Raw genomic sequence first — 12,664 nt, 5'->3', positions numbered from 1 at the left:
TATATATATATATATATTTATATTTATATCAAAAGCATAGTCATACAACTTCACAATTTTCACTGATAAATAATAAATTTCAATGACTTTCTCATCTGAATTTTGAAGAAAATTCATGTAGAAATTTTTCTGTTAACCAAAATTATTGCTTTCATTAATTCCCTTATATTATGATATTCAATTTCATACTTTATTGTGCTTTTGCTTAATTCTTAAATGACAATTAGCTGATACCAAATTTAAGAGCACTATTAAAATCCCTACTTTAATTGACATGAGCAACAATAAATGATTCCTCTCTTAGTATCATCTCTGTTAAGGAACATTTTCTGCACTAGTCTTCTCACATAGAAATAACTACTCGAAGGATGATTTTTTTTGTGATGAGTACAGCTCAAGTATTTAAATATACATTCTAAAATGAGGGCTATCCTGTTAAAAGTGTGAGTGCATCCTTATTGTAAATATCAATTCTAAATAAAAGCTTTTGTTTTATCTTTTCAGATAAATGTGCGAAAATTCGTTGTCCATTTGGGTCAACTTGTGAGAATGGTATGTGTGTATGTCCTTCAGAATGTCCTGCAGATTTTGAAGTGCTTTGTGCCAGCAATGGACAGGTCTATAATAATGAGTGTGAGATGAAAAGATATGCATGCTTAAAGAAAACCGAATTATACATTGTCAACAATGGGCCCTGTGACGAAATATCAGGATCTGGCATTGGCAAGTATTACATTTGTTTATTCCATTTTAAAATCATTTGATACTGGACTAACTATACCATGCAACAGAAATTTACATGCTCTTTATCTACTAATAATGTTTATTATTATCATTATTATTATTCTGGGGTATGCAGTTGAAGCAGCATTGAATAAAAATAGTCGTCTATGTATCATACTTAATGTACATACTCCATTGACTGGAAAGAAATAGCAATTTTCATCTCTGATAAAATCTTTTACACATGTACTATTTTAAAATCTCAATATATATTGGAGAGAGATGGAAAATTATTTCGGCAGTGGGTAGTGAGAACAGCAGATACATTTCAACCTTCTTGAGTCCTATTAATGATGTGTATTCACAACCACGTGCCTAGACAAAATCTCACCGCTGATATATAGGAAACAGTAAAGAATAAATTCAGATATTACAATTAAATACTAGGCTAAAAAAAATCCAGAGTATAGATTAGATTAAAAAGCCATCTATCTAACATACTTAAGGTATTATATTATTATTGTAAGAAAACTCACAGCTTATTTTGCTGGGTATGATGGAAAGTGTCAGCTGTTCACGGTCAACAGACTAAGGTGACACTTGTTTACTGGTCATGCTTCAAGAACCCTGTGACGGATTCTTGCAGTTCCAAGCAATGCTGATTTTTTTATAGGTGTTCTACCTTCACACTTACACAGATCTTTTTCAACCATATTGATAGTTGAGTGCTGATACTTCCAAGTGCACCAATTACTATTGGTATCACTTCTACTCTCTTCATAGACTACAACCTTTGTATTTCCCACTTTAAATCATCATAGTTGTTTATTTTTTCTTCTTTCACATTGATCCTGTTGTCACTGGGGCATGCTATGTCGATTATCATACATGTTCTTTCTTTTTTATTCCCCACAACAATGTCCGGTTTTCTATGTCTAGTCAGGTGATCATATTGGATCATTACATCCTACAGGATTTTGCAGCTCTCATTTTCAGTGACTCCTTCTAGGGTTTGCTCATATCATATAGGTCGCAATTTCCACAGAGCTCCCAATGGATCATTCTTGCCACATCGTCATGGCATCATTTGTATTCATGTTCTGCCCATTTTGGACATTTGTTAACAATGTGCCATACTGTTTTACCCCTCTCACCACACATTCTGCATTTGTTGCTATTGGTAGTGTTGTCAATTATGCACTTCATATAACTGGTCCTCTGTATCTGTCTTGCAAACTGACCATACATTTTTTTTCTTTCCATGCTTTTTCTTTTGTTCATTTCTTGTTTAAATTTTTCTTTAGTTACTCAATTTTCAGTTTTGATGATGCCAGCCTTCTTCATGTGTTTTAACAGTGGCTCCACAGCATTTTTTATATATCACCCTAATCTGTTTTCCTCTACTTCGATACAGTCCTGATAACTGATCAAACCTCTCCCACCTTTTCTTCTAGACAAGTACTGCCTATCAGTAACACTCTTTGGGTGGAAGGGTTCGTGTACTGTCAACATTTTTCTGGTCTTGGTATCCATTTTCTTCATTTCTCTCTTTCACCATTTTATAATTCCCTCTCCATAGTGAAGTGATGCTATCACCCACACATTAACTGCTTGGATTTTATTCCCTCCAATTATTATTATAATTACTACCATTATTATAATTATCATTATTATTATTATTATTATTATTATTATTATTATTATTATTATTATTATTATTATTCAATAGTTTCATTTTTACTGTATGGTTTCACCGTACTATGAAGTGCAGCACTATGTATTTTAGGTATGTGCTGTTATTTGTTTTGTGTTATTTTTTACTGTATTGAAAGAGCTCTATATAAGACATGTTCACTGCCTTGTAGTGCTATTTACTGTATGCTATATATATTTGTAAGTCCTGGGGTTTTGGTTTAGTATTTGTCATATTTTTATACCATACCTAAAGTACTTGTTGCCATAGGGATTGTTTTTTAAGATAGACACTCAGGTCATTTCTATTTCCTTATCTTTGTATTTCAATAGGCTTCTTTCAGATAGGAATGATACGTCGATTTGGAGATTTTTTTTTTTCTTGGTATCCTCGACAACATCTGGTCAAATATCCTTGATATCTTTATCTGAGTATATTTACATCTCCCAAAGTATAATTGCTTTGTTATTATCTGACACCTTTTCTGAGTTATGCTTATATTATCTTTTCGCTGTTAGCATTCCATAGTGTTGACACATGTATGTGAATCTCTGTCATGTCTGTGGATATATTCCTTCTTGGACAAGATTGCATGGGCAGAGATAATTATGATTTATTCTTTCTTTCTCCATCACTATATATTTTGCAGTTACTAATTGTACTGTGTTTCATTCTGTGTGGTTTTTTTTTTTGGGGGGGGGGGATGGAGTAGTGAGGTGATAGTGTTGGGTGGTGAAAGTGATGGGTGGATTTGATTTTGTGCTGCAATTAAGAATTTTCACTCTCTTCTTTGAGTCTCATGTTTTTCAGTCAGTGCTGAGATTTTATTATTATTATTATTGTTGTTGTTGTTGTTGTTGTGCCTTTGCATTAATTTATTCAAGCTGCGCCCTAGTTTCAACCAGAGACATTAAGGAACCTATTACTACTACTACTACTACTACTACTACAATTATTATTTGCTGAAATTCCGCTGGTGTTGACTTTACTTTTCATCCTTTCTGGGTCAATAAAATAAGTTCCAGCCAAGTGCTGGGGTTGATGTAATTGACTATATTACTCCCCCAAAAATTTCAGACTATGCACCTATAGTAGAAAGGATGATTATTTTTATTACTCAATTGCAGTGATTTTCTTTGATTTTTATTTATTTTAATAATCAAAATTTTATCAACTTTAATTTTAAGAAAATATAAACCTCTCTACTTTTCATTTCAAGTGTTATCAACTTCATATTTTTCTTTTTTATGAGTTCTATAGTATGGACATAATTTATGGAGGAATCAAGATTACAATGTGGTTTGAATTTTCATTTGGAACCATTTCACTGTCTTTGCTAGTAACCTTGAAAAAGCATTAATACCAAAACTTCCCATGTCCAATTTTTTACATAACTTAGGCTTGTCTTTACCGTTTTCACTATTATAAAGCTTTTTAACTATATACAGAATTTTATCTCGTGGCTATTTTTCTGTCCCCATTTTCCATCTGGTAATAATAAGCAAAACCCTTGTCAATTGTTTAAGCAGAATCCTTGTTGCATACAAATATTGAGATTTTAAGCAATATTTTTTGGATAATATTTCTTGAATCTAAACCTCAAGTAGTCAACAAAACTAAAATTTTTACTTTCATTATTATAGTATCAGAAATCTTTTCTTTCTATGCTTATTTTCAACCTTGAAATACATGTAAATTGAGTGTGAGCACAGTCTTTACATGAATTGGAAGTCATAACTTCTTTCTTAAGCAAGCAGATTAATACATCCTACTTCTAGAAGTGTATTTTACAATGAATATGAGCAATCTTACCAATGAGGATGTATCCAATTGTATTTGTGCAATTAAAATTATTGCAAAAAAATTATTAAGATATATAAGAAGATCCTAACACCAACAGTTAAAGATTTTCATATGAGATTTTTATGATTTTTTATTCAGTAGAGGGTTCTGGAAGTGGCTCAATCTGTGATGAAACTTCGTGTAAATTCGGTGGTACTTGTGAATTGTCTGAAGGTAGTAATTACCACTGTACATGCAAGAATATCTGTGACGCAATCAGGTAAGACTCGTTTCACAATTTCTCCCAAAATCTTCTTTCAAATATAGGCACATTCCTTTTAACAACAAAACTCAGGATCTTTAAATAAGGACAGTTACATATGAAAGGGTTTTAACCCTTTTTGATATCAGCCCACCTGGTTTTATAATACAGTCTTCCTGAAAAGATTTGCAGATAAATCATTCCACACTTTCTGACTATAGTTTCTTCTTAAGTGTCTGTTCTTACAACCATTAATTGATAAGAAAAATGCTGTGTATTGGAAAACAAAAAGCTTATGTTAGCAGGAGGTCCATAAATATTTCAGGTGGAATTTGTCTAGTCAGATGTTAATACATTAGTCTCAATAGAAAAGATGCTGCATGATGAAGATAAGTGTTTACATATTGCATTATACACCCATCTAACATATAAAAATATAAAAATACAAGTATTAAAATACAATGAAAAGGAAAAAGAGGTGGATAATAAAGATGAAAGCAACAATATTGATGAATTTACAATAAGAACATAGTTTTTTTAAAGAAAATTGAGATGAGGAAGGAACTGCAAAGTTCCCTTTTGTAATTTACCTTTTCTCATTTACTTGTTTCAGTTTTCATAGTGTGACTATGACAGAGGCATTGCCTTGAAAGATTTAACTGAACAAATCAACCCTAATAAGTTTTTTTTTTTTTTTTCGAGTTTGATATTAATTCTATCACTTTTGATGAACTACTCAAACTGTTTAAACAACCTACACTGGTTATTAAGCAGTAAAGGGGGACAAACTGAAAAATGATCACACACACACATGCATACTTACACTCATGCTCACATATACGCATTATATATGATAGGCTTCCATCAATCAAATTCCCTCACAAGACATTGGTTGAGTCAAGGATATACTAGAAGTGACTTTCCAAGGCATTACATGGTGGGACTGAACCCAAAATCACATGGCTGAAAAGTAATGTTCTTTACATATGGTTGAAAAGTAAGGCCTATGGACAAATTTACCAAAAATTTGATGTTTATTACAAAGAGGAAATTTCTAATTGTCTTAAGATTTTTTAGAGGAATGTATGAGTGACTAATCAGCTAATTGACATATTGATCTCACATGAAAATATTTGGCTTATGCCTATCAAACCACCCAGTTTAACACAACTACTTCGTCCATAGATTCTTATAGCAGAGTTCATTCTTTTGCAAGATTTCAGACCAAATACAAACACTCCAGTTTCCTCAACTCTTATATTTTTCTTGTTGTCATTAATTTGGGCAGGGTATTAGCTGTACCAGTCTCACCAGTCTGACTGAGCATGCAAAGCTCATTGGTGCTAGCCTTTGCTAGTGTCTAATTAACAAAAAGAAATAAAAACCAATACAATTTGCAGGCTCGTGTTATTAGAACACATGGCTATGAAATTAAACTTTGCCAGAGCTACTGTATTTTGTCTCCGGAAATAACACATTTAATCTATCTTGCCAGCAACTGACACACCTGTACCTCCTAACTTAGCATTTAAGAGTAGAAAATATGTCTATCAATAGAATTATTTGTTCAGATTTGCAAATTGTATTTCATCAATGTTAAAAGCAACAACAAAAAATTAGATTTAAAACAGAAGGAATGACCTTTAAATTATAAATAGTGTTAAATATCATCCAAAAATATTCTCTTTTCTAATTTTCAACATTATGTTATTTGCAACTGATCTAATTACTCCAGATACAAAATGCAGAATCATAACACCATTACAAGCAAATTACATAGAAAACAATTTATGTTTTTACAGGTTTAGATATTTGTTGGAGTTCATATGAAGTGGAAACTTGCAAGAAGTTGATTGTGTTGTGAATATATATATATATATATATATATATATATATATATATATATATATATATATATATATTGTAGATTGGAAATACATTAGTTGTTATAATTCAAAAAATTGCTATTATACCTAATAGGCTGCAGATAAAGACTAAACATGTTTTATAAGGGAGTATTATCTAAATGTCTTTGACCTAAGAAGATACAACTCCAAATAAGAATTGCTATAGATTAGAGGAGGTCTTTTTATTCTTCTCACATGTTGTAACTTTTTTAATGCATGAAAACGGCTTGAAATGGTATGAAAAATGCATCCTGTACACTTTGTAATGTGATTACTGATAGGAAAATATTTAGCTGTAGAAATCATGATCAAAAGATGAAGCATGAACATGAGAGGTGAACTACTCATTGCAGGCTACTCATCTAGGCAGAAGGTATTTCTGAATAACAGAGCTAAAATGACTCCAGTATGGAACAATCTCTTCAGTGCTGGTGACATGAAAAAAGCATCTAGTTCATACTGTAAGACATTCAACCATAAAGTTGGCTGGGGTATTTTTTGTTGTTGTTGGGTGTGTCAGGTGGTACAGATCATGATCATTGATGAGACCCATCCAACCCATAGAAAAATGGATGTAAGATTATGTTGACAATAGTAACAATGATGAAAACGATAATACAACACAGATGGGGATGATAATGATATTTGGAAACCAGTATATTTGTAAAATATTTTATAAGTGAATGACTAAAGTTATATTTACCCCTTTAGCATTCAGATTATTCTGTTAAATGCTTATTTATTCGCATTGTTGTGAAATAATTATGCATTATCTTATAGTTTTAAGATTTTGATGATATGATTGTATATTTTTACAATGACATTGTAGGGTAGGTGTGAGAGGATAGAGCTGACCAGTTCAAATATAAAACAGGCGGAATATTTTGGCTTGATATGACTGGTTTAAATGTTAAAGGATTAATTCAACTGAAGCAGAGTGATAGCAGAATAGAAAGAGATGGAACAATACACAAAACTTGTGAAGTGAAATGAGAGACTGCATTAAAATGAAGCTGACTGAACATGTTAACTAATATAACCAACTGATTTCTAGAATAACAAATTCGTGAACACGATGATACAGAGTAGCAGACAGTTATATTTACCATTTATTATTTATAGTATTATTTCTACAGTAAATATCTCCTGTCCACAAAAAAATTTTAATAAAGGTTTAAAGCAAAAACAAAGAGCACATAGTTTGTCTATATTATCATAACACTTATAAATCAGCTTGACACACTATCCATTAGCTCTTTTAAAAATCAATAAATTAATTATCTAAGACCTGTTTTGATAAATGCTTCTTCTTAGAATTCCATTGCCTAACATTAAACTAGTTACAGATGAAATCATGCCATTCAGCAACAATGTCATAAATTGTTTTTTATACAGCATAAGTCAAGGAATATTTATCTTATTTGATAAATTTCTTTTTCATTGACAATAAAATTCCATTTTTCTGTCACTTTAGATCAATTGTTTGTGGTTCTGATGGGAAAACCTATGGTAATGACTGTATGATGAAATTAGAGTCCTGCTACCAACAACAGGAAATTACTGCTGTAGCTTCTGAAAACTGTGAAGGTTAGTGTTCTGTTCAATTTTAAATTCTGATAGTAATAATATTTGAATTATACATAGATCTCTAATTTTACGGACTTGATGAGTCTATGCACCCTTTTCTCTTTCAGGTTCTTTTACCATTCACTTCTCTGTCTCGAGTTTAATCTTGTGTACTATGCATGTACTTTTGGCTATCATTGCTGTTCTCCTTTACTTGGTTTATTGTTGTTTTCTGATCCTTCCTTTAATCTTTTCTAATGAGTTATAGTGCACTTGAGCACTGTATGCAATGATCTTATTATCATCACTGTTGTTGTTGTTGGCACTCCATCGCTTACGACGTCGAGGGTTCCAGTTGATCCGATCAACGGAACAGCCTGCTTGTGAAATTAACGTGCAAGTAGCTGAGCACTCCACAGACACATGTACCCTTAACATAGTTCTCGGGGATATTCAGCATGACACAGTGTGACAAGGCTGACCCTTTGAATTACAGGCACAACAGAAACAGGAAGTAAGAGAAAGTTGTGGTGGAAGAGTACAGCAAGGTTCGCCACCATCCCCTGCCAGAGCCTCGTGGAGCTTTAGGTGTTTTCACTCAATAAACACTCACAACACCCGGGCTGGGAATCGAAACTGCGATCCTATGACCGCGAGTCCGCTGCCCTAACCACTGGGCCATTGCGCCTCCACTATCATCACCATCATTATCATCATTATTAATATTAAGGCAGAAAGTTAGAAAAATCATTATTGCATCAGGCATAATGTTTAGGTGCATTTTGTCCATCTTCACATTCTGAGTTCAAAATTTGAAATTATTATCATTATTACTATTACAGCTACAAAATCACAGAATTAATATTGGGAATCTATACAACCATAAAACACCTGAAATAAGTTGCAAGGATTTTAACGATATTAGGCAGCCTGTATTTTCATTAGTAATAACTCTGAGATAAGATGAGGAATTCAGTTAATTTTATTTTAATTATTCAGTTTCATTATTTTGTTCATCAGTTCAAGTAATAGTAAGCAGTAATTAGAATTATAATCGTTACCTATGCCAATTCATCATTTGTTGCCTTTAGGATTGATAAAATAAGACCAACCATGCTGCTGAGAGTATGGTTGGTCTTATTTTAAAGAATTCATTATAGATATACTCATCATCATCATCATCATTCTTTCATATCTGCCTTCTCATGCTGGTATAAATTGGACAGTTTGTTACAGTCCAAGTTTCAGAGTAACTGCCTTCCTTGGCAGATTAGGGACCATGTCTTGCTCACTCATACATTCTGTTTTTTAGCATAGTTTCTATGTCTGGGATACCCTTCCTATACTCAAACACTTAACAAAGTGTGTTAAGTACATTTTATCATGGCACCATTATTAAAGTGGTTGCCTTATTTTCATAAGCACAAATGAGCCCTCTCTTCCTTACAATGTCTTCATTTGTTTGTTCATCAATATCAGAAAAATTGTCTTAAATATAAGGTGAAAAAGATGCTCTAATTTTGCATTCTTTTCACCTGTAGGGATGTTGTTTTTTTTTATGTAAATATGTGTATGTTTCTTAACTATTTGTAATAGAAATAACAGTTGAGTTAAAACAGTTCTTTTGTGTGTCTTCATAATTTTTTAGGTGTTAATTGATCAGAACTTTAGAAAAACTATATTTTTTCTAGATTACACTAATAATGGAATTTAATTAACTTTTGAAATGAGTAATGACTACTATAATGAATAAATTTTAGTATATACTAAAATATTGATCAAATATAAGAACAATAAACACAGGATATGAATTCAGTGATTAATTTGATGGTATGCTCTTTCATAATTGAAGAGAGTACCTCTTAAAATTGCATTTAAATCAGTGTCTGAGATTAATACAATATCTATCTAAACTGATATATTTTGTTCCGACCTTTCATTTACCATGATACGTTTTCATATCAAGAACTCTTATTATCTCCAAAACTTTGCAGGTCAGGTTTAGATCTTCCTGTTTAAATAAATTAATCTGTATACTATAACAGTTAATCCAGGCATAATTAGTTTTAAACCAGTGATAAATATGCCTTGGATAACTCACATTGGTCACGGTATCATCTCTGCATAAAGGAGAGATGGTACTATAGCCAGACATAATGTAATGATCATTGTAGATGCTTGCAATACATTCTGAACTCCTATAGTTGTTAGATATTTTTCAGTTTCTGAAACAGCTTCTTTATTTTTTATTTACTCTGATCTCTCCACTGATATACAATTTCATTGACATTTTATTTCTTTTATCAGATCTGGAAGAAGAACCTTGTGATGGGAACATGCCGCTTGTCAACCCCCTGACGGGCCAGGAATACTATTGTTATGATGATAAAAACATTTGTCCTGCAGGAAGTTATTGCCATAAGCGGGCAACATTTGCTAAGTGTTGCCGTGAAGGTAAATACATGTTATGAAATGGGAAAACCATATCCATAATTTTACATATAAAGCATCCCACTCTCTATAAAACTTGTATGTGTTTTTTCATCTATATATATATATGTATATATATATATATATATATATATATATATATATATACACATACATATACACACACACACACACACACACACACACACACACACACACATGTTAGCATGTGAATCTCTATGACTATATGCATTGCACACTCTCTTTTAATATATTCCTGTTCTCCATGTTGATGTTCTTTATTCTCTTGAAATCATATTCTTTTAATACCCTTTACTCAGTGGGATCATATAGGTTTGCACAATTGTGGTAATACAAATTTAATCCAATATCATCAGAAGATAAAATACTGTTCTGTTAACTATGAATATAATGGGCTTATAAAAAAAAAATTACCTTCCTCTGAACTCATTTTCAATTTCTAATAACTTTGCATCACTAAAAGGATCCATTATACTGCTAGATCATGGCAAGAACACAAGCTTAACTGTTACTCACCCTCATTCTTGATAGAAGTCTTATATTCTAGATTTGTTTGAATGAAATGAATAATGATTATTTAGCATTACAAAATTATAATTGGTGTAAACAATATTGTAAGAATGTTATTCAGGATTTCATGTAACGCAATCATTCAGGAATTATTCTAAGATTTGATATCTGGAAAGCATAGTCTCCTAGGTTAGATGCAGGGTTTCTAAGAGGATAGTAAGTAGCAGTGCTCATACATATTTTCAAATTAAAAGTGTGTATGATTAATGAATTCCAGAAAGATCTAAACACATAACTACTTTGAAATTTGAGTTTTTATATTGCAAATTGTTTAGTTGTGAGCTGATTATTTGTGTGAGGTGGGAAAATGTCAGTGAACAGTACTTCCAGTGAAGGTGGAATGTTGTATGTTGTTTGATCCACAATGTGTCAGACTTACACTGAATGATAGCAGAGTAATGATATGCAAACTAGAGGAGAAAGTACAGAATGTTTCATTATGGACAAGGAAGAGGCATGTGAGAGAAAAACAAATGATTAGCAAGTAACAAAGCAAAATAATTGTTGCTTGGTTGAAATGGTTACAGTCATATCCAGTTTGATATCATCGATGCATGGACAACAGGAGAGAAAAACATGTGCTGTTTAGGAACTAAAAGAAACCTGACAGTCCCTGATATCAATAGAGGAAGAGATGACAAAATCATTGTATCTCTTGTTGACAGTGGACTGAGAAAATTTCCTAATGTGGCAGTTTTATGTAAAATAATAATATAGACACTGTGTGAGTGTGTGTGTTTGAGTATGCATTTGTGGTTGTGTATGTATGTAATTATTTTGCATGTCTTTTTTTGTGAGTGAGATAACTTTCAGAATTTTATAATTTGAATATTTTTATATTAATGACTAAAAGTTTTTTTCCTGTGCTTAGATGCAATTTCTACTCCCATCATACATCTACATATAAAAATGCACCTGTGTGTGTGTATAAACATATTTACACAATAGTAATTGATATAATGATGGTAATAAGGACAAGATGAAAATTTTCAATTAAAATTCAAAGTATGTCATGAGCACCTGATTTTACTACAATTATTATGTGTGATTTGTATAGACTACTTATTAGGAAATTGTTATAATCATTATTCATATCAGTTGGTAGAAATTCTGTATAGATGGTAAACATTCCTTATAGTCTCATAATTATTTACATACATATCTACATTTGCCAATTTATTATTCTACAGGCTTTAAGATTTTGATTATTAGTTTCCTTTCTATTGAACAAAATCTTTTTCTCTGAAGCATTTTCAAAATCCTTTCATGATTTATTTATTCTCAAAGTATATGAAGCACAGTTTGACAAGATTTCTTTCATATTTTTACATGCAAATTTGCACTTTGAGATGTCTCTTATATCCAGTTACCTTTCCTGTATTTTGTTATTTCCATTTTTAGAATTATATTATTGGTGAGATTGTGAAATCTCAAACCTTGAAAGCATTTTAGAGAGAACATTCTCTGTAACTGAATTCAAATATTTAATTTCTTTATTAACATTCCATTTCTAAAATGATTATTAGATAGATTCTATTTTTGCAACTCAATTTAATTAAAAGGGCTTCTTATTTATTTAGTAAATAGTTGAGCATGTTTAGATTTCTATAATTTTGCATGTAGGCAGGCAAAAAAGAATGATTTATACATTTATATATATCCTTATAGAAAGCAAAGTTTATATATATA

At 31.5% G+C, this 12,664-nt stretch overlaps 1 protein-coding gene across 1 annotated transcript in view; it reads left to right on the top strand.

Moving 5' to 3' along the window:
• LOC106868360 (agrin) overlaps window positions 1–12,664 on the top strand; it is a gene marked incomplete at its 3' end in the record, with an annotated part of 738,012 nt that overhangs the window by 645,730 nt on the left and 79,618 nt on the right. The window contains exons 14-17 of the mRNA XM_052968462.1: window positions 505–723; window positions 4,358–4,478; window positions 7,842–7,954; window positions 10,241–10,387. Of these exons, the coding sequence (XP_052824422.1) occupies window positions 505–723; window positions 4,358–4,478; window positions 7,842–7,954; window positions 10,241–10,387 (600 nt within the window). The remainder of the gene's footprint in view (window positions 1–504; window positions 724–4,357; window positions 4,479–7,841; window positions 7,955–10,240; window positions 10,388–12,664) is intronic.

This window comes from Octopus bimaculoides, chromosome 6, assembly GCF_001194135.2.
Source record: "Octopus bimaculoides isolate UCB-OBI-ISO-001 chromosome 6, ASM119413v2, whole genome shotgun sequence".
NCBI classification, from domain to species: Eukaryota; Metazoa; Mollusca; class Cephalopoda; order Octopoda; family Octopodidae; genus Octopus; species Octopus bimaculoides.
Note: the sequence above shows the minus strand (reverse complement) of the source record. Positions and strands in the feature narration are given on the sequence as shown.